General features: G+C 40.0%; 1 protein-coding gene across 12 annotated transcripts in view; it reads left to right on the top strand.

Moving 5' to 3' along the window:
* ABLIM1 (actin binding LIM protein 1) overlaps positions 1–26,998 on the top strand; it is a 189,078-nt gene that overhangs the window by 105,941 nt on the left and 56,139 nt on the right. For all 12 annotated transcript variants that reach the window (XM_058841975.1, XM_058841974.1, XM_058841968.1 and 9 more), the window contains 2 exons: positions 13,094–13,220; positions 14,362–14,455. In XM_058841975.1, coding sequence (XP_058697958.1) covers positions 13,094–13,220; positions 14,362–14,455 — 221 coding nt within the window. The remainder of the gene's footprint in view (positions 1–13,093; positions 13,221–14,361; positions 14,456–26,998) is intronic.

The raw sequence follows: 26,998 nt of genomic DNA, 5'->3' as shown, positions 1-26,998 counted from the left end.
GAAGTCAGAAGAAATTAATTTTCTTCTCCTATTTAAGAATTCAATTAAATTATCCTTTAAAGGGGGTATTTCCAGGATTATGCTTCCAGTAGACTGATGCCACAATGATAATGTGATCAGAACCTCAGGAAACCATTATAAAAGACAGAAAGCAAATTAAAGGGAAAGACAGAGAATAAAGAAAGTTTGGGAGGGAAGTTAAGTTGGCTTGCTGTTGGGTTTTAACACTTTTAAAAGGTAATTTGTAAATTACTGATATTAATCTCTGCCTCTGGTAGTTAATTCTTTTAATCTTTGGGGTTTCTTTCTCTGACTGCTGGATTGTACTCAGCACTAGCCCAGTGTAGTTTGTAAATCAAAACAGCTGCAGCTTTCCTTGTGACACTGGGTAGTTTTCCTTCAGGGAGAAACTGTGTATTTTCTCCTGGTTCTTGGCTTTGAGATTCTTGGATTATAAGGTGCTATGGAAAGACAAAGATAAATAATGTTTGTGCTCAGTGGATCAGTCAAGTGAATCTCAGGTTATCTGATTTGCCTGAGAACATGTAATCAAACCCTTAGACAAAGGGCAAATGAGAGACTGTTTTTGTTTCCATGCCTCTCTGTCTGGGAAGTGATGCTTTTCCACTACAATTGTAGATTTGCAGATGAAAATGCACAGGCCTAATCAGTTAAGGAAGAATTTAGGAACCTGCAAAACGGCTTACAAGACCTAAAAAGCAATATAAAAATTTATGAGGGACTTCAGGCACCCAGAGAATCCTTCTGAGACAGAGGAAGGATGTGAAAATTGATATTTAGGAGGCATAATTGGCAAGGAACTACAAGGCACAGGGACCTTGGACAGTACTGACATTCTTTTTTTAAGCATGCCAGAACATAGAAAAATCTAGATCTGGATCTCCAAAGGTGGCTCACTTGTCCAGCAGTGTGGCACTTGCCACATCCCTGAATCCAGGTGCCAGAATGCCCCTAGAAAATGACAGGTTAAACTTGTCTGATACTTAGCAAGAGTCACTTCCCCACAGCCATGGTGTCTGCTGGAATGGCTTCCACACTGAAGCCATAGGTAGCAAGGATTATAAAACAACATTTCGTGGGACTTGTGATGAGATTTATTGGGGTTTATAATCATAATTGTGTCCTGATGACAAACTGGTTTGCCAGTTCACACAGCAAGAGAGCTCCTGATCTCAACAGCTTGGAGTGCACTACTTTGAAATCTGTCTGCATCTGCCATGGTGCATTGGTGCATCTTGTTCTGTTATGGACAAAGACTTGTAGAAATGTGTCATATAGAGTTTCAGGTCCTTTTAGTGCAAAACTCTCCAAAACAGACAAATAAAAATGAAAACAGCTTATAAGTTCAGAACTAATAAATTAAAAAAAAAAAAATAGAGAAGAATCATCTGTCTTCAAAGACATGCCAGTTGCTACTTCAGCTTTGTGCAAAAGTTGACTTAGATACAGAACAGTATCTTGCTGGCACCAAAAAGTTAATTTTAATTAGTGTAAAGTATTTAAAATTACTTCCAGGTTTCTCCTGCTGGCTAATACATAACTTTTTTCAAATGCTTTGCCATTATTTGAAAAGATTTTTTAAAAATACATATTCTTTTAGGAGAGACTCTGATTCACACTATGCATTTATTTTATGTCCTGTATTGCTGTCAGCTTCCCCTGATTACTTTCAAGTAGGTCACTGGAGGAGACTTTGCTTAAAACAAAATAAGTTTGAGGGAATTCAGTAGACTGCAAATATATCAGGTTTGGTTGGTTTGTGTAAAGTAATAGGAAGCCTTCTATCCTAGAATGTCTGCATTAATGCTGACATGTCATTTCCGGTGTCTATTACTTCACAAAAATGAAAACTTACTGACAGATTTGCTTGGATGATTTCAAGGAAAATCAAATGCCTAAAAGTACAGGGGTTAATATCTCTAATAACAGGAACCTGAATATTGTGACACTCTATTGTAATGCACACCATGAAAATCAGATGGGAAAATACTAAATAATTAATTTTCATTTATTTTGTTTGGTATTAGTTGGGTCCGTAGTACTTATTTACTTTATTTATATTAATATTTCTTACACTGCACATATGTTACCTGAAATTACAGCTATTTTCTTGAAGAACCCATTCAGTGACTCCATTGTTATTCTAAATTTTTAGAAGTCTCCTTCATTATTCAGCTGCTGTAGAGTAATCATAATTTATAATTGAATCAATCTTATTCCTTGGTTACTGCTAGAAATACACAGTGCACTAACTTTGGGATTTTCATTCATTCAGCAGGAAATCTAATAACAAATACCTGTAAATAACTTTGCAGACAAATGAAATGAGTTGTGTTTGGTTTTGTCATTGTTTTATTTCATATGACAGCTTGATAAATGGCATGTGAGCTATAAAGCAAAGTGACTGGGACAGATGTAGAGCAGCACAGAAACAGGGGACAAGTAGATAACACTGACTAAAAGCAAGGTGTTGATGCCTTGGATAGTTCAGGATTTTCGAAATGCGGTCAAAGAAATGGTATTTTTTTCTTTGGGGCCAAATAAAGGAGTAATGCAATGATGTGTCCCAGTAATTGCTACTTATGTTTTAAACAGTGTCCAGTTTTTGTATTTGGTATGATTGCCTGGTTTGCACTGTCTTTAGTTCTTCCTGCTCTCTGCTGTGTTCTGGCTGCAGGGTAACTCACTGTGTTTAATGTCCACATTGTCTCTCCAGAAAACCAGTTGTGCAGGCACCTGTTATTTCTAAATTTAGGGCAGAACTGCAACGGTGGAGTTGCATAGTTGCATAAAATAAAAATAGTTGCATAAAAAGTTGTTCAATAATTAGGGCATTTTATAAGTGAATTCTCCCCACGGCAGCTGGTAAATGAACTGATGCAGACTTTGAATAAAAAGTCTCCAGTTTAGTCATATCTTCATTTTTAAAAGATCCACCATTGGCTTTCATTTTTTCTTGAATACACAAGAGGTGGTGTGAAAAGTCCAGCAGAGAGCAGAGCAGCTGTACAGAGATCTCCTCATTTGGGACAGGCACAGGAGGTGGTGCCAGCAGGCTGAGGGACTCGAGCCAGCACTCTTCTGGCACAAGCATCACTGAAATCCAGAGGAGGCTACATGTCTTTGAATGCAGTTTAATCCCTCTTCCTCAAGAAGAGGTTTTTCCCCTTGAGAAATTCACTCTTTCTGCAAAGCCCTTCAGTAATAAGAACGCTGTGTCATTTTCCACTTGAGGCTGAGCCCTTTCTCTGTTGGTTCCTTATCTGGGAGCTGGTCTGGAAGCTTTAGCTATTTCTGATTATCTTTTTGCTGAAAGGTTGGATCATTTTGGTGATGTACATGAGCTAGCTAAGAAATTTCATTTCAAGTGAAAAGTGATGGGACAAACCTCCCTATCCAAAAGAAATGGAAACATTATCACCTAACAGGGGTTTTTATGTTGAAAAATTCATCTTCCAAAATGGTGACGAAGACTTTCACCATTGTTTCTTTTCAGTGCAATAGACACTCGTGTCCTATAAATGCCAAGGTACCCAGTGGTGATACAGTTTGGAAAGGAGCAGAGGGAAGATATTTCAACTTCCCTTTCTTTTTAAGAGTCTCTCCTCTCAGAGAGTGAGTTAAGAGCATTACAATACAGCCAAGATGTGGACCAGAGTTTTCAAACTGACCAACAAAGTGTTCCATGTGCATGAATAATCCTTGGTGCAGCTGTTCCCCAACCAGCCGGCGTCCACGTGGAGATTTCACATCATGTTTTGTGTGTTTGTCCTTGTCTGTTTTGCACATTATGTTCTGGCTCAAAGAATGTCAGCTCTTTGGGACAAATGCTTTCATGCCTATCAAGTACAGAGTTTAACAGGGTTGGATTTTGCCTCACAACTGGGGATCTTTGCTCTATTGTGATATAAATAATAAGCTTAATGCTTAATGAACTTGTGGGGGGAAAAAGATATCTTTGTTAATTATTCAATAGCCTTATCTCTTTCAAAAAGATGCAGGCAGTAAAGTTCCCAGTAAATAACTGAAACTTCCAACAGGCTTCTGGTAATGGTGAAGTAAAGCAGAGCCAACATACCATACCTGCTGAAGAAGGAGGAGGTGGGAAGGAAAAAATAGGAGTCATCTTTTGCCTCAGTGCCCAGAAAGTGGCAGGAAAGTGAGTTTATATTTGAACCAACAGAGCATCAAAATGGAGAAGCAAATTTAGTTTGCAGTCCTCCTTTAAGAGCTCTTTAATTCTTAATGCAGTCCTATAGTCAGGAAATGAATGTCCTTTCATTAGATAAAAATATAGGTGATTGCTACCAGTATTCAGAAATAATGTCAGAGCTGATGTATAAGCATCACAAACTTCTCCGTTTGAAGTTAGCTAAAATGGATACAAAATTCCTTTTAATCATAGTTCTTGGTAAAAGTCTGCAGCTTGGATTTGTAACTGTTCAGCCACATTTGACTAATTTTTCACTATTTGCTCCTTATAATTTTTTTCTGGCGCTCTCTGAAAACTTCAGTTCCATAGATAATTTAAAAGTGAAGGGGAAAGGCTGACTGTTGCTAAGCAAGATATCTGCATTGATTTTTGGCTTTAAAAGGTATTGAGCAACATCCAACATGTGATTTTGAGCTTATTCTTAGGAAATATTCTCCAATTTCACACTGTGTCAAAGCTACAGGGGTACTTTGCACAGACAGAGATGGGCCTTGTGTGAGACACTGAACTCAGTTTGTCTTGAGGAATATTCACCCACAACAGCCATAACTTCAGTGAGTGCCCTGGGGAACTTAGAGAGGCTGAACAATTTTGGTTGTGAACTTGCATTTTTAAATTTTAAATTATAAAAATTTTGAGCCTTAAGTATTTAATATTTCTTGTGTACTGTAACACAATTTTTTTCTCGTTTCATTCTTGGCTTGTCTGTTTACATAAGCAGAAACACTCCCATATCTCTGGGGCATTCAAGCCTGTGTTTGGCTACTGGAGATTCAGTTGAGGATTTGGGGAACTTGACAGAAGGGGCACACATAGTCCTATATATCTCTTTTTTTTTTTAAATTTACCATAGAATAAAAGCATACTATGGACATCACTGTTGATTGATTTCAAACACTGTGATTTAAATCATTGATTTTAATCATGGTTTGTTCAATAACCCAGGAAACCTTGATTAGACTGACTGATTGTAACCTTAGATTACATTTAGATTTTTAATTATAAAATACTAATTGATAAACATGAGGGTGCTTCATATCTGTACACATCTACTTAAACTAATATAGCTCTGCATAAAGTCATCATATTATTTAACCTCTATTTTTTCCCTAACAACTGTTTTTGCTAATGAGTTGTCAAACTCTATTTGAATGAAATTTGCAATTTTATTTAGAGTGCATAAAGTATCTGTGGATATTTTTTACTTTCAGAAGTTTGCTACACACATGAAGAATGTAAATGCATTAAAATAAATTTCAGTTTTAGAATTTCTATTTTTCAAGAGTTTGTAGCTTCAAAGTATTTATTTTGGATCACCATGACCTTAAAAGTTTTTAAAGTGGCACATCTTATATACCCTAATTTTGCTCATAAATAGGGAAAGGAAACCAAGTTTATTCCCTGTGTTTTCAGATCCCATTTTTAACTTCAATTTAATTAAAACTTTAAATTCAGAAATTAAATTAAAATTAAAATTTAAAATTAAAATTAAATTAAATATTTTATTTTTTTAATGTCACTATTTAATTCTCCATTTCTTTAGTCCAGATTTGATTGTAATAACCTTGCAGTGCAGCTACATTTATGACTTAATACAGCCTACAGTGGGTCTAAAAATTTTACCCCGTCCCCCCTTTTAAGAATAAAAGAAGCAAGTCAATGTTCATGACATGATAAAAGTTCAAAGAAATGATGCTAACCCAAGCAGAGTTCCTTTCTGGCAAAAGCCATTAGATTGTGCCTAAGAATATGCAGTTATTTTCATTACACTGGCCAATTTGTATGATTGTTTCAAGATGATTTATTCTTTTGAAGAATGCTTGCTGTTTTTGAGGCATTTTCATAATTTGAATTACTTTCTAGGGTTACTTTTAGTCCTCACTTTATTTCCTCACTCAGAAAAATGGGTAAATTACTCAAATAGCCTCCATTTGCTCAGCTATTTCCTAGTTTATAGGGACTGGTATTTTAATGCCACTTTATAAATTGTGTTAGATCCTTCTCTGAAGGTATAAAAGCTTTGTTAGAAACTTCTGAGTGATAGAGATAGCAGCAACTGTATTTAAAATTGTTGTGTCAGGGCAGGAAGTTTCTGATTTATGAGTTTTGTGTGAGAAAATTCCTTTCAGAAAACAACTGTTCTTCAGGAAGGTGTTTGCAGTCCAGTTTCTTCTGGATGCTTTTGTGTTACAGTAAATTGGATAGTACTAAATATGTATCAGTTCTTATTTGCCTAAGTGTAACCCCATCTTGAACTTGGAAATCAAAACACATCCATCTCCTTGGGTTTTACTGAGAAGTGCTACTCAAGAGCTAATTCTGAGCGAAGTTCCGGGGGAGGTGCAAGGAATTCCTCAGTAAATGGGTGTTGCATGAGCAGGGATCACTAGCCTGGAGAACACAATTACAGAGGAGATCCCCAGGGACAGGAGTATCTGGGAATTGTCATGTTCAGAAAGCCTGCAGGTAGTAAGTCAGGAATCAGAGGTCACTATAAAAGAATGTGAAAAGCAAATTAGCTGTTAGCTAGATCTTAGTTTGCCATATGTTATCAGGGCATAAAAACCTTCCTAAAGGAATGTCATAAGTTTCGTTTCTATTTTGGGGAGTTTGCACCCTGTTGGAATTGCTTGTTTTCCCAGAGTAACAGTTGAAAATTACCCAAAAAAGTCTGCAAATTAAGAGACACAATGTGATTAAGAGACACAATGTGCTATCCATGAACTGGGTATTAAACAATGAAGCTCTGAGATAATGGTGCAATTCCCTTGGGATACTGTGAGTGGGATTTGTGACTGAATAGCTGGAGCTACCTGAGTACTGAAATGTGGTAAAAGAAATGATGGGATAAAAGACTGACCTCAGTTTATATGTACCTGGCCCTGGTTTATCCTTTAGAGTAGTTTTACAGGTGGGGCTCTGGGGGCTGGGATGGGAAGAAACTCAAAAACTTTATCTTTTACAGGACAATTATGCTCTTTCATCCACACTCTTATTCTCAATTCAGATACCTGTGTGAAAGATTGGGTTGAAGAAGGACCTGGGATTGATGAAGTGAAAAAAGGTGAACTTTCTGATAGGATTTTTTCAGGGACAGTTTGCAGGAGTAATTTGTCAGAAGGTCATTTGGTTTGGCCTCCTTTGGGAATGAGGAGTAGAAAGATGTGGAAATAAGGAATTGCCTTTCTCTGTTAAACACTTAAATCAATACAGACCCAAATGGAGTTGGGGAAGAGCATTCAACCTTCTGAATCACTTCAAATTAAATCAGGTGATGAAACAGCAATTTACAGTAATCACAGAATCATTTAGGTTGGAAAAGATCTGTGAGATCATTGAGTCCAGCTTATGCCCCAATACCACTGTGTCCACCAGACCACGGCACTGAGCACCACATCCAGGCTTTCCTTAAACAGCTCCAGGGATGGCGACTCCAGCACCTCCCCGGGCCATCCATTCCAGTGTCTGATCACCCTTTCTCTGAGGAGATTCTTCCTGATGTCCAACATAAACTTACCCTGGTACATTTTAGATCATGAATAAAGATTTTAAAGAGGACTGAGCCCCATACTGGTCCCTGGGGGACAGCTCTAGTGACTGGTCTAATGATACATCCAAGATGCACAATAACATGTTTCTTAAAAAGACAAGTCAGTGTTGGACACTCAGACGCTTCCAGGGACTTGTGCTGCAAGCAAAGAATGCCAGTTCATGCCATTGGGATTTCTTTCCCTATTTAATCAACTAAAATAGTTTTATTTTCTTTAACTACTTGTTTTGAAAATACCAGTTTTTCCCAACTTGCCATTTATAATAAACTGTCAAAGCTATACTGCACTTCCCATGGGAAATTTATTTCCCTCCATTGTATGTGCCCAGCCTCTTATTGTTAGATTTCAGGAATACAAGGCTGCCTATGTGGGTTTGTTTTGCCTTCAGCAAAAGGGCAATAGCGAATTTGTTCTGACAAACATTTCCCATCCTTGCAGTGGCAAAGAGAAGGGGTTTGGCAGAGGATTCCTGAGTTACGTGATTCAGATTCAATTCCTCCCAATATTGTACGTCCTTCTCTGACTTCCAGGACTTGCCACAGCCCCAATGACCAAATTGCTATGCTTTAAACTTTGAAAACATTTGTCATGCTGCGAACATAGTGAGTTTGTATTTTTAGCTTTGACAGAAATATCTTGAAGATCTGGAAAAGCCTGCATGATATCATCAAACCTTTCAATTTTAATGCAAGGCTTTAGAAGGTGTTGCCTGATCTGTGGTTAAAGGGTAATTGAGAAAGAACTCTGGTCTCCCTACCTCTATGAGAAATTGTAATTGCACAACCTTCAAATTGCCACAGAAGAATTACTGGGATATAAGTTGTTTTTCAAGGTGACTAAGAGCTATTTATACTTAGAGATTTCTTGACCTTGACTCCAGTGATAATATTTGCCTCTTTCATCACTTCCAAATCACTTGCTCTTTAGGTCCAACTGTGTTTGACAATGTATTTCTGTGTAAGTCCATGAAAACTTTTAATTTATTTTAAGTATTAAAATAATAACAAAAATCCCCCCCAGTTCTTCCCTGCTTTTCCTGTTTCAGAGCAGAAGCCTGCTGGTGCTGTCTTTGTAAAACTCATGTATCAATGTTTTATAAGGAGGGAAAAGAGTTACAAAAGGAGTGTAATAAGAGTACAGAATACCTGTGACTCATGGGGGTTGTGGCACCTTCAGACTTTATCTATTAGATATGTGCTTCTGATGGCCATCAGGATTGAAATGAACTCTTTGGTGATTTAATTATTCATCATGAAATCAGACTGGTATTAGCTTTGTTCACAGAGCTAACCCTGCATGGAGCAGAACTGGTGTAACATTCACATGACTTTTTTTTGCATAACTCTCTTTATTAGGCCAAAAGCACTTAGAGATGGTTTCTCTTTCATAAATCATATGAGATGAGCAGACAATGTGGGATAAAGCTATATTTGCTATTAAATCTTTAAAGCAATCCAAAAGGGAGTGGGTAAAGTCCTACTCTGTGTGCTGAGGGTTAATCCAGCTGTATCAGCTCTGAGCTCACCTGTGCACTATTGGCTGAGAGCAGGGGAGGGAGGCTAAGGCAGAAAATCCACTGCTTTATTTAGACAGTGACAAATGCCTTGCTGTGCACGGTGCTTCACTCCTGAATGTCTGGGGTGGTGCAGATGCTAAAAAGGGAAACACATTTTCTCATATCTTTACAAGCAAGGTGTCATGGGTGGCAGCTCAGCCTGACCTGTGTCTTTTAGTGGGGCTGCTAAAGGTGGCTGGAGTGTGGAGGTCTAAATCATACTTTATATTACAGTGGCGTGCCCTGTCCCCCCACTTTCCCATGCTTTTGGGCTGGATGACTCCACAGCACAGTCCTTTTGTCCAGACATTTTCTTCTGTACCCAGACATGTCAAATATGACACATATCTAAGTGCATTGGGGAGCTGTACTGCTCACTCTGAATTTTAACCAGCACACTGCACTGTCTGCCTCCTCCTCTTTGTTATCTTGGCACTGCTGAATGTGTGATGTGCAGAAAGGGAGAATCCAGGTTATATGGTAAAAAGAAAGTGCAAGAAAGCTCAGATTCAAGGGTTGCAGTCTGTTAGACCCAGGTATGAAGCCAGAGAACACCATGGTAGGAACCATTGTCCACAAATTTGGGAAGGATTAGTCAGATTTTTCAGTCTGCTCTGACATACGGTTGTGGACCACTATTCTTACCTCACAGCCCTTTTATTTGCAGCATGTGCTGGTTATAGGTTAGACAGATACAGACTGTGCTTAATGTGATACTGAGATCCTGCCTGCATACGCTGATGACATTCAGCCAGGGGCTTAAATGTGCCTCATGCAGGCCTGAGATCATAATGGCTTTTATTTGTAGAATTTGGATGAACAAATGGTCTTTTCTTAGCCCAGCCCAGCCTTATTTTATTTCTATTTTAGGAGATAATGATAATTGCTAGCTTTTCATGTATATACCAAACAGTTTTGCCAGAATTAAAATCAGATTTATTGAAAAGCCATCTCAACCTAATACAACAGTACTGGGCTATTAGTTTACTTTGATTCTAGACATTCATTGTGTCTGTTCTATTAGCAGAATGGAAATGATGTTAATTTCCTTTAGCAAAACACTTCAAGGAACCCAGAAAGAGTGTAGATGTCATTGGTGCTATAGAATAATAAATGGATGTTGCCAGCCCCTTGTATTAAACATGAGCATAATACTAAGTCTGGTGCTCAGACTTACTGTGACTGGCTTGCACAGAAGCAATTAAATAGTCAGAAGTACTTCACGGATCCCTACTTCCCCCATGTATCTGGTTGTGGCATCAATAAAGATGCTGCACTAGGTAGACCTTTTTTTGTAAGGTAGTTTCTCTGCTCCCACTGCCTCACAAATTGTTTAAAAAATCTCTTCATTGATTCAATTTCTGAGAAATTTCACGGAAATTTCAGCTTCACTCATGTTTCCCAGATAAAAACAAAAAGAAGCATGGAAAATATAGCAGATTTTTCGAGGGAAAATAGAGCAGGGAATACATTACAGTGTGACAGGCCCCAGGTCAGCTGCGGAAGCTGCTGGAAGAAGCAGCAGTGCTAAGGAGCTGAGAAATGGGTGCTCTTTTAAAACTGCAATTCAGCACATGCTGGAACTGGGGGAAGGATCTCACTTGTTCTCACAGTCAAAGTCATGTTGCATGGTTTCTAATTTAACTTAAGAAAATGAGGGCTGCAAGGGACCTCAAGAGATGATGTAGTATCCTCCCCAAACCAAGATCAGCATGCCAAAGCCACTCTGACACGTGTTTGTCCCTTCCTCAGCCCTGTGCTGGAAATTCCAGAGCCTCCCTCGGTGACCTGTTCCAGCCTTTGCTGTCATCACAGACTGGCATGGAGCCTTCAGCTGTCATGGCAGAGCAGAGGGATACATTACACGGTGTCACTCCTTGTCACTTCATGATTTCAGCTTGTAACATACGTCCTCTAGAGCAAAGTCCTGATATTAGGACATCGCATGGCTGCTTTTCAAGTCCAAGTTGTGTCAAAAGTCTGTGATTCACATTTTGTTACAAGATACCACAATGCTTAGTCCCCTTCCCCTCCTTTTTTAAGGGATTTGAGAAGAAGGATGCTCTAGGAAGAGGAACATGCGAATGGTGGATTCCTGGATAGCAGGAATGGGCAGCACATATTTGGGGTTCTTTTGGCCCATTTTCCAACAAACAAAAGTCATGCCCTTTAGTCAGAAGGACTGACTGCTCTCATTATCAGTTGTGATAATACACTTGGACTTGCCCTTTTGCAAGGCATGGTGTTGCCTGGGCTTAAACCCATGAAAAGATGAAGGTTTTCAGGCTGTACCTGCTCAGTCGGCTTGAGCATTGGAGCCAGGGTGATATTTTCCCTGCTGCCCAGGCTTTAAGAGCTCAGATTAATCAGTTCTGTTTGTCTCCATTTGTTGTTATTTGTTGATGTTTCAGGCATTCACCAAAGGAACACCAAGTCTGGGGATAGTAATATCTGGAAAATCCTTTGTTCCAGGCTGTCTTCTCTGTGGTTTCCATGAGTGCCTCAGCTGATGGGCATTCCCTTTCCACTTCACTGGGCTTCCAGGCCCTCCTCTCCCTCAGCCCTTCTGTCCCCTGAGGCTGGGCACAGAAGCACAACCCTTGCAGTTCAGTGCTGTCTGCCACATCAGTCTCTTCAGATCTTACCATGTGCTGGACTGCCCCTTAACGGGAAATCTTTTTGAGTATTTTATGTTTGAAGGGGAGAGGAATGGAAGCTTGGGGCTGAGCTAGAGATTTCTGATGTAACATGAGGTATTGTGGCACCCCCTGGGACAGAGTGCTCCTGGCTTCTGGTTTCCATTCTGCCATCAGCATGGAAACCAGGCTCCTCCAGGATTGCAGTGAGAAACGACTACCAGGAAAATACCAGAATTCCTGAGTGAGAGCCCTTTTGCCGATTAGAGACCAGGAGAACTTCAGTGTGCCATACCTGCGGCTGGAAGACAACAATGCCCTGCCCTCTCCACAGCCACAGGGCTGTCACCCCTGCCCTGGGCTGTACCCGGGCTGTGCTCGGGATGTCCCCAGTCTGTCCCCAGCCTGTCCCCGGTGTGTCTCGGCCTGTCCCGGCCTATCCCTCACTGTCCCCGGTCTGTCCCCGGTCTGTCCCGGCCTATCCCGGTCTGTCCCGGCCTGTCCTCGGCCTATCTCGGCCTATCCTGGTCTGTCCCCGGCCTGTCCTCAGCCTGTCCCGGTCTGTCCCGGGCTGTCCCCGGTCTGTCCCGGCCTATCCCGGGCTGTCCCCGGTCTGTCCCGGCCTATCCCGGGCTGTCCCCGTTCTGGCTGTGCCACTGGCGGGGCTCTGCTGCCCCCCAACGGGGACGGGCCGAGTCCCGGTGCTGCTCGCTCGGCCTCGCTCGCTCCGTGTGAGCGCTCAGCTTCTCGCTGAAAGCAAAACGACAAACACTGATGGCTGTAGAAAAAAGGAACTTGCTGCAGCGAGGACTTTCTTGTAACTCGTTCCTGACAGGATCTGAAACTTGTACAGAGCTTGCCAGGTGGTCTTTGAATCACAAACAGCGTGGAAAACAGGAGATGTACTTTCCCTCTTCCACTGAGTATGTCTGTAATGAGAAAGGTTTGAGTCTTCGTACAGGACCCGGGAAGGGTTTAAGGAAAGAAGATGTACCTTTGCCCTGCTGTGTACTTCATCCCCTTTGGCTACCAAATGTTGTGACAGGTGGGCAGTTAATTAAGGTTAATAAACCAAGTAGCTGACAACAAATGCATCTGTTTGTTTGCTTGTTTGCAGATTGTGCTGGCTGTGGAAGAGACATCAAAAATGGACAGGCACTGCTAGCCCTGGATAAGCAGTGGCACCTGGGGTGCTTTAAGTGCAAGGCCTGTGGGAAGGTCCTAACTGGGGAATACATCAGCAAGTGAGTAACCTCTGCTTCTCTTCTGAAGCCATGGCACAGTTTTAGCTGCTAGCAGAGAAGAGCTTGCAGTAAAATTCACGTCTGGACATCCTGTTTCAGCCACATTTTCATATACACCAAAGTCTTTGTTCCCAGTGAGAGCTGAGCTGGGAAAGTGAACTGCAAAGTGCAGCTGAAAGGTGATGTTTACTGACACTAGTCTATATTTAATACCAGTCTGAAAGAGGTCTAATTCCATATTCCTGTAGAGAATTAGGTGGATTGTTATATGTGTTTTCTGTAGTAGCAGATAAAGGATTGTGTCATTTTGGTTTCCAACATGTGATTTTGAGGAAAAAAGAAGTAGGAATTTGTCCATTTCTTACCTTTTCTAGGCAATAGATGAGTTGGTGCGATTGAGCTGATGGTATTTCTCATCTCCTTATAAAAACTAAAGAAGAGGGTTTCAAGTGTAAGAAAGTGTAGAGGAAGAGAATAGGGAAAAGAGAAAAGAGGAAATGAAGATACAGTTTCTTTTTTCCCATTCACGCATTTAGCAAAGAGAAAAAATAAGGAAACAGTGTATGTTTCACAAATCCGTCATTTGGGTGTGTACAATATTTATAAGAGGTAGCATCTGTAATTTCTCAAAAAAAAAATCCAGTGCCTGAGAAATGCTCCTAGGCTGCCTAGTGTTTCCACTTTTACTGTATGTTCCTTTTTCATACTAAAGTACTACGTTACCTTACACTTAAAAGTAACTGCTTATAGTCTTGCAGCCTACCAAAGTTTGTTTTTCTTTTTTTCTGAAGTGAACAAACACTGTCTGCCTGTGATAGACTGTGATTTCCTCTCACCCCCAGAAACAGTTACACTGATTCTCTGGAACTGTACCACCTGTAGGTGTAGAGAGTCTGCTCTAAAGAAGGAGGTTTACTTCACTGGTTTGTCCTGGATGTCTTCTCTTGATGAAAACTTAAGGAATAATTCCAAGTCATTGGTGAAAATATGTTTTTTGTTTCATATACTACAAAGTGTTTCCCTTGAACCTTCCCCATTTACCTGGGTCTGTGTGTAGGAGTTCCAGTTGAAGACAAAGGAAGAGGGTAAGTCATGCTGTTTAATAACAAGTGGTTTGTAATTTGTGAATTTTCTCTTTCAGAGATGGTGCTCCTTACTGTGAGAAGGACTACCAAGTTCTTTTTGGAGTCAAGTGTGAAGCATGTCACCAGTTCATTACTGGGAAAGTCCTAGAGGTAGGTGTTTTGTGAAGTAGAGTTAACAAAGAATTGAGCCACCCATTATGTCCTCATGCAACTGCAGAGAATACAAAAATTCTCATATGAAGGCTTCGTGCTGATTTTAGAACAGAATTGCTGATTTTCAGAATTATTTTCAGCGTTTTAGTTTTGCTGTCATCAGGAAAAGTGTGTGATATGGAATTAATTGGACTAGTTTCTATGGATCTGTGGTTTCTGTTTTTCTCTTTTCATGGTGATCTGCAAAGCCTGTTGCTCTGCTTATTCTATGTGAAATTTGATACATTTACAGAAGTAATCTGAGTACTGGAATCACCTTTGGCAACCATAAGTTTGTTGAAACTTACAGTGTGAGATTTATACATGATCTAAGTGATGCTGAAAAGGTGAGAGGGAGAAATGTGCTGGAGAGGTAAATTATGTGTTCAGAAATGAGAAGACAGAATCCATCTGAATAATCTCCTTTGCTGACTCTTATTGGAGTTCTCAACGTTCTCACTGAAACCAGTCAAATCTTTCTAGAGATGTCAGTACCAGCCTCCATTTCCCATGGCTGTGTTTAGTCCCCTTTGAGCTAGAATCCTTGAACAATGCATGGATTCCTCTGTGTCATTATTGAATTAGGGGACCAAAATCCAGGGGACCTTCCTTGTCAGTGAGATACGAGAAGCAAAACTTATTTCTTGTCCCTGTAGGAGACTCTGCACAGTGGAAAGAACCTAAGCTTTGAGCTCAGGTCAGGAGCTGGAGTGTATGTTTTCAGTGAATAACTGAAAATAAACCTGAAAATATCACAAAAAAGCAGCTGGAAGTTGCTAGTGAAAGTGTGTTACAGGTTCCCTTCTTTGTGTCCCATCTACTACAAATGTAAGACTGTGTTGGCCCTACTGTAAGAAGTTTCAGGTTTGGCATAAAATGGTATTGTGGTTTTAGTTGTGGAGGTTTCTCTGGTTCAGCATTCAGAATATGAAGCAGTCACCACGAGGGACTCAGAGCTCGTGTGGACACCATGTGCATTTTGAAGGATGCACTGGAAGGATGGACAGTTCCTTCATTAGCCAGACTCTTAGCCTGCCTCCTTTGAAATCTGTATCTAATTCCTTTGGAGACTTGCACAGATAATTACTGAGAGCAGCCTGAGTTGTCCCCTGAGCAGGAAGGCTGTGTCTCTGGCTTTCTTCTTCTGGCCTGCCACCATCTGCTTATCTATTCCTGTCTACTGATGAGTTTTTGCAATTTATCATTATGGATTGGAGACACTGTAGTTGCAGTGCTGTGCAGGAAGCACTGCAGGAGAGAAGTAATTGGATTTGTGGGATTGGGAAACATAAGATAGTTTTAAAATTATTTTAGGGGTACATGACAGTTGCTCTCACCTATAAACAATGCAACCTATTCAGATGAAAATGACAAAAGAGAGGGTTTTGGAGTCTGTGGAGAGCTGGGAAGAAATAAACTATTTCTGTCTGGAGCATTTTGTATAATTGAATATAGCAAAGTTGCACTCATGTTACTCTTCCTAGCATCAGTGAAGAAACATAGTTGTTTGAGGGATCATGAGCTGTATCCCATCAGAACTGGATAAACTGAGACTAAGGAAAGATTAGTTCAATTGACCTGGAACTTTTCTGTCCATCATAATTTAAGATAATATTCAAGTTATCAGAGATGTATCCAGGGCAGAACCTTGGTGCTCATTTTTGCCCCAAGGTGAGTTTCTTACTTCATACTTCTATGGCTATTTATTATTATTATTTATTTATTAGAAGATGAGACAGCATTTATTGCAGAAAGGAAGCATGTCCAAACTCTTGAAAGGGCGTTCCTTTTCTAAGAGTCAAAATCAGATAAAAATGATAAAGTTTTTTCTATTTGACCTGGCCCCTGCAGCATCAGACTTTTCTGATGAATTAGAAACAGAGATTTTGAATGATCTTGTCAGTAATGGAAACATTAAGCATGCTAAATTCTGGTTAAGACTAGAAATTTTACTTGAATATTTATGGCTCTCACTGGTTATCAAAGACACAACCCAAAATGCTGCAGCAGAGGGCAGCAGTGGTTCTTAGCACATAACAGGCCAAACTCCTCAAAGGCCTATAGAAGTTGAATAGTGTTGCTCTGACTGCTGTCTGTAAGGTGTAGGCTGGCCAAGTCGTTAGAAAGTTTCACAAAAAAAAAAATAAAAATAGGATTGTGTAGCCAGGGGGGCGATTCAGACACTGGGTTAACTGATTTTCAGTGTGTATTAGCAACTTGGATAGTCCATCCATGATAAAACATGATAAAAGTTCTCAGAATATCAGCTGGGAATGCAGCTGCAGGGGAGACATTCAGACACTCTGTGTCTTTTAAATGGTGCTGGAAAAGTTTGGAAGATACAGGTGAGCAGCTACTGCTCAACAGTCAGAGCAGTTTATGAGAACTGTGGGCTTGATTCATGGCTTGTCACTGTCAGAGATGCACAGTTCCAAAGGGGCAGTGTAAAAATGACTCTAAATATGACTCAAGGAACTAATAAGTCAAAAGCTAGCATGAGAAAACCGTGTGTCAGCACAAGGTGTGTGTCCCCTTTGGGCAGGAGAGGTCATCTAAAGGATGGGGTCAGAGCATGACATAAACCCTCTGGTAGTAACGGAGATGAGATGTCGGAAGCAGCCACAGGAGATAATTCACAGAACAGGATGCCACAGCTCAGAGAGGGCTGCAGACCTGTTTGAGTAAGGACAATTAACAATCTCCTTATCCTGTACTGGAAATCACCCACAACCTTTCAGTTCACCTGAAGGTTTAATTTAGATGAAGCTTGAGATTCTCACGGGAGGATTACTATCTTTCCTCTTTGTTTTCTTTGGCAATGTTGCTTTGGAAAATTTGAGTATTTTTGATGATTTATATCATGTGGGTTGTCTCTTGTCCTGCTGTTTGCCCCTTGACAAGGAAACCATATTCTTGGTGTGAAGTAGCACACTTACAGGAATTGTCTAGGTAGAGGTTATGTCTACCCAGCCCAAATTATACCTACTAACATGCAGTCAGAAAAAAACCCAAAACACTTTGTATTTTGCCTTTGTTAATAAAAATGATTGTAGCAAATGTCCTGTAGTAAATATAGTGATCTGTACATCCCATTTATTTGTCAATAAAATAATTCATTATGTCAGATGCAGAGTATGCTATCTCATCATCTTCATCCAAAGAAATTATTAGAAGTGATTGAAGGGAGTTCTATGGCACATTGTGTACAAACACTTCCCTCTAATGGATCAGAAGGAATTAGCAGCAAGCCATTTTGGTGCTGCTTTATTTTCTGCTTATTCTTATTACATCTAAGGCAGTCTGTAGAAAAACTGAAGGGAGATGAAAACATGAAAATTAGCTTTGTGTTCACAGAGGCTGATCTTGTCTGTTTTACTACTAAAAGCCTATTTCACTTATTTATCTATTTTCATTTAAAGAGAAATTGGGATTCTTTGCAACATTTCAGACTTGTAATTCCTGCTTATTTTGTCCCTTGGTATAGCTTTAGCCCCTCTGAGAAAGTCAGATTTTTCAGTCTCCTACAATGAGCAGCCACTCCTCATGTGGACCTAAGAGTCTTCATCTCAGAAGCAGCTATAGAAGCACCCTCAGAGGGTGCCCCTGTAGCATTCTCAACAAAACCCGCCAGAAAAGCCAAGGTTTGGGTTCAGACTCTCACATTCAAGGATGGACTCCCTCCAGCCACTCTGTAGAGGTGATCCCTTTGCTCATTTAAGGAATGCATTAGGAGAAAGATAGGACTTATTTTACTAATATCCACAAATCATGGAAGAATGGGTTTTTTTCTTGGCCATAGATGTAACAACTTTCAGTAGCCATGGAAATATTCAAGAAAAATACCATGTGTATTTAAGTCAGCTCAGATATTTCTGATGTATTATTTGGCACATAGCTTTCTGTGACAAATACTCACAGATGATATATGAGGGCATGCCAACACAATAAATGTGCTAAATGTCCAACATGAAATAGATATTGCAACTTTCTTGAGCGTACTGGATACTTTAATGCTTGAGTGTTTCAGGAAATGTTGTCAAGGCAACAGAGATCAGTGCTCTTCCTTGGATTTCTCTAGCAGAAAGGAATCTTTAGTTATGAAAAATTACTCATTTCCCATTAACTCTGGTAAAAAAACGTTTTTAGCAGGCAATAACAGCATAGTGAGAGTGAGAACTTCTACACTTTCCACTGAGCAATGGTTTTTATAGCTTCAGGGCTTGCCTCTTGAAAGATGCCTATCTAATCCTAAACCTGCAAACTTCTGTGTAGACATGTGCAGATCCATAAATCTAAGTAAATTCGATCATGTATTTAACCATTTGAAAGATGTCTACCTAAATGATTTCTGTCTAATGTGTTTTTCATACACGGTATAATTGCTACTCCAGGGCTTAATTCAGAATATGTTAAATGATTGAGAAGCTTCCAGCTGACTTCAGAGAATGGTGGATCATGCCTGAATCCATGTATTCCATCTTTGCTTATCTAAAATGTCTTACTGCTAAGCAATATTCTTTTAGCTCTGCACAAAGAAGTCATAAGGGCAGGAAAAGGTGGATATTTTGCATAAAATCATACAAAAAGTCAAAGAATAAGATAGAGTTTTTACATTTTTCTCCTCTTCCAGCTGTAACTGATATGAAGAGGATTTGATCTCATGATCTAGAGACAGAGTGTCTCAAGTGCCTTTACCATCTTGCTATTCCACACATTTATTTTTATAATACTTTTCACTTAATATTAATTGTCAAAAAAAAAAAAAAAAAAAAGGCTATTGTGTGATTTCTCCTGGCTGTGCATAGCTCGAGTTCCTGTTTGAGGGGCTGCTGCCTGCCCTGGGTTTGCTTCCTGTGCACTGTTGAATCTTGCACCCCACCTTGTAAGCAGTGGCACAGTGCCATTTTCACAGATGGACCTGAAGAGAGTCCAGGCCACCAGAAGGTTCCCTTGATTTCAGACTGCAAGGTCAGGTCAAGTTCTAAATATGTTCATGATGTAGAAATTTATACTGAGGTTCTCCTGATTTTAAAGAGGAGTAGTAATTTAAGATGTGGTACTTAACACGACTGAAGTTTAGTACTTGTAAATACTGTTCATTTAATTGTCAGAATTTTAAGATGTCTCATCTGTGCTGTAACTAATTCTGCAAGATCTCAATTGAGACACCCTGACTTCTGAAGTTAGAAGGAAATAACAGTAATCACGGGAGGGGAAAAACAAACATACTGTGAAAGCTGCTACATTTGTTTAAGAAAATTGTATCCATATTCAAGAGGCAAAGACTATGACCCAGAAGAGCCTGAAAGTTTCTTCAGATGTTGTTTTCAGAGCTAGATTTAGAAACCTGTGCTGTGAGGGATCCATGGGAGTTTTTGCTGTTTCTTTAGACATGAATGAGTCTGTTCTAAACACTAAATAAATAAACAAATAAATATCATCACAGAACAACCTTGCTGGTTCCCATATGAACTGTAAATGAATTATTTGAACAAAGCCTGTCTAAGTTGTTGAAGTGTTGCCTCCTGCAAACACTCACCCATGTGAGCAGCTCTGCTCATGTGAGCATTAGCATTCAGATGCTTCAGTTGATTGACTTTCAGAGACACTCAGCAGCCTGCATTTTTAAGTAATCTATTTTAAGGGGACTCATAGCTCATGTGATGAAAACATCACTCTTCTCTGCAAAGATCCATGGACAGAGTTTAGTTAGGTACTTCAGTACAGTCACGTATCTGGTCCTGAGTTCTTAAAACACTTTCTAGATTGAGAAACCAGGTGGCTCTTAACTGACATTTATTTCAATTCTGTTCAGAAATGTTAAATGAAAAAGTAGCATATATTCTTCTGACAAATGAAGTATTTAGCAAGGCTGTTTTCATAACAATAATACAGGAATTATCACAAAGTATTTAATTTACTGTATTTTAATGATGCGATCTGTACTGGTAATACAGATTGATGTGTAGTAAAAGTTCAAACACTTTTATAAATGAAGCAACTGATGAACCAAACAGAGACTGATGATAGGATGGATCCAAACAGGTTTGGGGGTATGTTAAAGTTGTGGATAATAGCATCCCTGAAGAATGCAATACCATTCTGTTTTTATAGCATTAAGTATCTTGTGCTTTAGGTGTTTTACAAGCTTGGGAGAGATTTTGCTCTCAACCAGTGTCTCCCAGTCACACACAGCACAATAATCCAGGGAAAAAGGCCACAGAGCATATGAGAGGCAGCAGCATAGTCTAGTGCATGATTTGTTCTGTGATTTGCTTTGTTTGTGTTTAATTTTACTGCCTTTAGAATAAAGGAGAAAATGTGACCACGTTGCTTGAACGTCCCAGGTAAATGATAACAAAAGCAGAAGCACATGCTGTGGTCATTTGCCCTCTTAGTCAGGTGCACAGGACCTTTTTCCTTACGGAAAACAGTTGGGAGAGATCAGATAGGGTCAGAGCACAGAGCGGATTGAAAACTCATCCAGTGTTCCCAGAGTGTGACTGCAGCATGTTCTCACTCCAAAATGTGCAAACAAGATAAAGGATACAGGTACCAGCGTGGGAAGTGGCCCCAGTGCTTGAGCTAGTCCAAATCAATCTGAATTGGGCTAGAATACAGTCTCAGATAAACTAAGTGTTTCTACAAAACTAGACTAACACCTAGGAGGCTGTATAAATTCTTCAGAAGCTGTGGAAGTAATATTTAATAACTTCCAGAGGAGGAGAGCGCCGAGTTCATAGACAGGAGACGCCTCTCCCCAAGGGAAAAATGTTGTGAATTGTGTCGACATCAAATAGTGACACACGAAAGTGGTGAGAAATTCTCCTGTCCCTGCCTGGGTCGGTGTCCTTCCCCTTTTGCTTTTCCAGAATGGGATGGCCGAGTCGCAGCCCGAGTGGGTTGAATGTACAGGGAGGGTTTTTTGCTGGTTTTGGTGGGTGTGTGCAGGAGAGGGCTGAGGGAGGAGGAGGAGGAGGAGGAGGAGGGCTCCGGGCTGGGTGCAGCTCCAGGCACAGCCGAGCCGGTTCGGGGAGAGCAGAACCAGCGCTGTGCTCCTGCCCGAGCCCCAGCGGAGCTGAGGAGGAGATGGACTTGGACTGAAAAACCCCTGTGAGAAGGTAAACCCCTTCCTGTGAAACTGGAGCTGAGCTGGAAAGGGTCGTGGCTTTCCTGGGGGAGGGAAGGTGGTGCAGCTTTCTGATGGGACTGAATAGCTTGCCAGGGGGATCATAATAGGGTACTTGTACTTTTGTTACTGTGCACCAAAAAGGATTATTTTTAAAGGCTATGTGTAATTCTATGGTTTAGATAAAGAGAGTGCAGCTACACATATTTTTAAACTGGCAGGAAGAGAGGAGAATGGCACAGAGTTTGGGCTGTTTCTGATTGCAACTGATTGCTGCTGTGTGGAGGAACAATACGATTCTGTACCTAAAATAATTCTTGATAGAGTTTCTTGGCTCTTTTGATCACTTTGGAGATTTTTTTGCATAGAAATAATGTTAGCATTTGTTTCTAGTTCTCCTGTGTTTTTGCTGAGAGATGTGTTTTATCAGTTAATATGGAATGCTGATTTTTTTTTTCTTTTCTTAATGTGGAGTTTGTTTGGATAAACACAGGGAAATTAAAAGTTTAATAATAACTTAGAATATAGGTAAGTGGTTGAGACAGGTTGCCTATGTAGCTGAGTAGCAGCACAGATTTAACTTTATTTAGATTACCCTTCCATGATGAAAAATAACCTGCTGTAATTACTGAGAACACCACACCAGGCACAAGATCAAAAATCTAGAATAAATATACCTGTAGAAAAATAATATAAATAGCTTGATGTAAAAATCTTTCTAACAGGATTTTAGTGAATCCCCTGGCCCCAATCAAAAGACTGAATTTGGCAGGAAGGGTGTCTGTAGTTGGGAAAGACTTGATTTATAAAGATGACAAAAAAGTATCTGAAGTTGACAGAGCCCTAACCGAAGTTAGTTGCTATGGCAGCATAATCACAAGGCATTAACTTCTCAGCAGTGGTTTGGAAACCATCCTTCAGTCAATTTGAACATCAATAGGAAGGGGAGGAATGTTAAGAGGATGTAAAGATGGTGAATAATAAGAGCAAGTTGTAACAAGTAATTTGAAAAAATAACCAATTAAAGCTTCCTTATTGCCACAAAGGGATTTGTGAAATCTCTCAGGTGCTTATAAAGTCATTGGTTATCTTTATAAATTGCTTTTGTGAGTACAGTGTTGCAGATTAGGATCTACATATCCTAGCAAAGCATCTTTACTGTCTACATTGTTGATTTAGTTAAAAATTCTCTAGTGTATTTCTTGTACTAAATATTGCTAAAAAACTTAAGCAGTCTGATCAAATTTTTAAAAAATATTTCAATGGAGGCATTTGTATGATCACAAAGTTTATTGCCACCACCAACAGTCTTTGTGACAAATAGCCACTGCAGGTATTCCAGTAACATGGACCAGCCAAAATAAGTAGCTTTTTCATGTCTTAGATGTGCACAGAACACATAAAAGCTTTTAGTAGAAGGATATCTTGCCTGGATGAGTGCATCGTGTTAGATAACTGTATTAAGAATTCAATTGCTTGGTTGTATTGCAGGACACATCTTGTTCTCTGGGAGCAGACTTTAGGGAAAACATAATAGTCTATTTTTATTTTCTGGCCACCATCGCTTCTTCTGTCCATCTTTTAAACCTTTGCATTGTGCTGGTCCTACCTGCCAAAATCACCCACAAGAGAGATAAAATTAATCATAATGCCTGCACCAAAGTGTTTAGACTGAACCAGAAGTTCCTCCAGCATTGCAGCCCCACTGGCAGCTGGGATGTGGTGACAGGGGAACATAGATGTGCACTCTGCAGCAATGTGAAATTATTTCAGCCAGTTACTTTTTGTTTCTCCTGGACTGAGATCACAATGAAAAATGGATTAAGTGGTGAAATATTTTATGCAGGATTCCGATGTTTCATTTTTAAGTCTTGCTTTAAGTCTTCCTATCAGTGAAAAGTTTACGACTGACTTCTAGAAAGCAAGGGTAGAACTTACACCTATCTCCCATAAAAAATGATTGTTGGGAAGAATGAAGCAATAACGTGTTTGAAACTTGAGAAGTGGAGAAGAGCCTGTTGGAGCAAGCCTGTAGCTGTCACCTACTTGTAACAGTTCCATCTGGGTATTGTGCTCAGCATTCACTCTGTGAGGACTCAGTCTCTCTTTTGTCTGCTTTGTCAGGGTGTTTTCCTGAGGGGGAAAAAAAAAGTTAAGAAAAACAAATACTAATCCAAAAGATATGTTTGGAATCTCTAGGGATTTTGAAGACCACAGAATGAACACCTGTCTTTATTGAACAGGTGGTTTTACAGATGAAGAAATATGATCATGGGAGTATTTTATGGGTGGTGAAATGTTTGAAATGACCACCTGAAGTACATGATGGGTAGATTTTAATTACATGCTCGTGCTATATTAGAAGATCATACAGGTTTGAAAGCTCTTTGGATAGCTATCTGGGATGTGTGACATTTATTACAAGCCTTTTGAGAGGGTAAAATAGCACACAGTAAGAGATGCATCTTTTCATCACCAGCAATCTCTGGCATTTAAACTGTCTGTTTTTGCAGTTTGCAGAGGTCAAGGAAATAACTCTTGGAAATCATTTGAGTATAATTTAAAATGTTAAGAAATTGACTTTTACATGTGGGATGTGGAGAGAGAGATTTGTTATGCATAAAGATGGATATGCTGTTGCTAAGAGTTCTGTAAAGCAGTGGCATCTTGGCTGGAAACTTTTCCTAGGAATGAGGAGGGTAAAAACTGAAGCAGTAAGAAACTTTAAGCAGAATTACCTCACCATCATCCTTGAACTACTGCTGTTGAGGCAAAATTATGGAGATGCTGTAGTCAGTTGAAGATCAAATGGCATCAGATGTTGTTAGATATACCTTTCTGCTTTATGTCCATCAGCTCTTTCCTGTTCATCACTACAGTAACATGTGGGAAAAGTTTTTCTGTGGTAATTAGAAATCTTGATTTTTATATGAAGCTGAAGTAAACAAGATAGGGAGTAAAATCCCTGCTGTGTCTTGGCTTCAACATGCATTCTCTGATTGGATATTCCTGCCAGTAAGGATAGAAAAATGTACTTGCATAGTTTTGCAGCTGTAATTGGAAATCATGTTTATCAGCAGTTAGAAGACTGACAAATAGAAAAAAAAAAAAAGAAAAAAAGGATTTCTGCCAAAAAGAAAAGGCTCTGATTCTAGCAGAGTGCATGTTGGTGGTCTGACATTTATTCAAAGTCATTCTTTTTGAAAAAGAGTCAAAAGAGTCAACTATTTCTCTGCAGTAATGATCCACTGGTTACCCTGAAGTCCTTTCTTATTTCCATTTTAAATTTAGTGAAATATAATTACTTTGGCCAGAATTACAAAACAAGGATTTCTGAAAATGAATGTTGTCAAATAGAGGCTCTTAACAGATATGGATGACTGTGGAGTGACTGGGAGGAAAAATATTAGAAGAAAATTTGTCCTTTCCTTAGGTTGCCATCTGTTGTTTGCTGTGACCTCTTGCTGTAGGAGATTTCCAAAGGTAGTGGGTAGTATTGCAGTTAATCAAGGATAAAAACACATTCTTTTGACTTTTTAAAGCATTATCAGATCAGACTGGTTGCAATAGGATCAGTTTCCTACAAGAGCAGGCTCTAGCCACTAATAGAAAAATACTCCTGGCTAAATTCCCACATAAAATGTTTCCCTATCAGAACAATCCATCAGTCTCTGTGATACAAAATAAATGGTCTGTTGCATGTCTACTTTCTTTCTTACAGGCTACTTTTGTTTTATATTCTCTAGTTGTTTTCTATGGATGTACTAAGTCTGACCTCATGCTTAGTTGCTTACTCCCCTCCTTTGGCCCTTGCAACTCTTGTTTCTCTGTTGTTTTTGGGACACTCCCTGTGAAGTGAATGCAGATATCAGAATGGAGCCCAGGCTTTGCTGAATCTCATGCCAAAGCTTGCATCGTTCCGGAATCATTCTTCTGACAGACAACGGGAAAGGCAGTTCTGTGTGAGATGAACAAGAAAATTGGCTACAGTTATTTAGGTCTAGTGCTGTCTGGGGCTGTGATTCTGAGAATTTTGCTCTGCCTGGCTCTGCTGTAAGCATTAATTTGGGTCCTGGGTGAGTTGTTTAAACTCTCTAGCTCTCACTGTCTTCACCAGTCAGAAAGTGGTTTGCATGTGCCCACTGAACATGCAAACATGAGTTTTTCCTCGAGCTGTTCTCCCAGCCTTCCCCAGGGCACAGAGCCCTGTCACAGCACTGAGCTCTCAGGATCAGTAGCAATTTTGGGGTTGATGCAGCTCACCCAACCCCAGAACCTCTCCTGGCCTTGCACTTGAGATGTCTCAGAGAGCCACAAGTCAGATCAGCCAAGGCTGCCTTCTAGCTCCAAGGGCCCTGCTATACCAGGAATTTTGCTGTTTAGCCATGACAGGTGTCAGTGAACTGATTTAACTCTCTTGGGAATCTTTCCAGTGTGACCTGTGCTCCCTAGGAGCTGCCTGATGCATTTGTAAAATCTTCTTTCTATGTAGTGCCCATTGGAATGAATTTTAAGGTCAGAAGCACTACTAAAGTAATCTAGCTTGACCTTCTCTTTACAAAATCAGAGCTTTTCCCTAGAAACCAAATGAAAGCTTGTCCTTTGGGAAATTACCCAGTTGTGAAAACTGCAGAACAATTGCAAGGCCAAAAATTTTCCCTCATGCTGTTTGAATTACCTTTGCTTTTTAGAAACTTCACCTTGTTTTGAGGTTAAATTTATCTAATTCCAGCTTTTTGATGTCACAGAGTTTTCAGTGGGATTGAAAAGCTCCTGCTCTTTCCTGCTATTACATCCTTTCTCTGCTTTTAATCGCCTGCCATTGTGATCTAGTCCCCTCTGAAGCCTTTATCTGAGTAATGATTTGACTCTGAGTCCTTCAGGATCACAGCTGAAGACTCGCCTCGTGCTGATGGCTCTCCACTGAATTCCCTTCTTCAAATACATGTGTACGCACCCAGTGGAGTTACAAAAGTTTTTCTGCTTTTCCTTTATATTCGTTGTATACATTAAATGATCAGAAGAGCAGGCCCTTTCAGGTACTCTGTAACAGCCTTTTCTGGGAGACTTTAATGATGTTCCCCCAGTGCCTCTGTCAGTTGCTGTTGAACATGGCTCTGAGTCTCACAGGGCCTTGCCTTCTGGATTTGCAGGCATTTTGCATCAGTCTCTTAGAACATACTTGGTTGGTTTAGATGGCTTAAACAAGCACTGCCTGTGAGTCACCAGCAGATTTACCAGGGAAGGTTTTGTGTTCTTATCTTGGCCAGCAGTACCTCATGCTGTGGGTTGAAGGAAGTAATCTCTGAGGTATCTGGCTCAGCAGAGCCTCCCCTGCTATCAGAGCCATCTGTCTGAGCAATGCCTTGCTA

This window comes from Poecile atricapillus, chromosome 6 (assembly GCF_030490865.1).
Source record: "Poecile atricapillus isolate bPoeAtr1 chromosome 6, bPoeAtr1.hap1, whole genome shotgun sequence".
Classification (NCBI taxonomy): Eukaryota; Metazoa; Chordata; class Aves; order Passeriformes; family Paridae; genus Poecile; species Poecile atricapillus.
The sequence above is the reverse complement of the archived record's forward strand: the minus strand, read 5'-3'. Positions and strand labels throughout refer to the sequence as shown.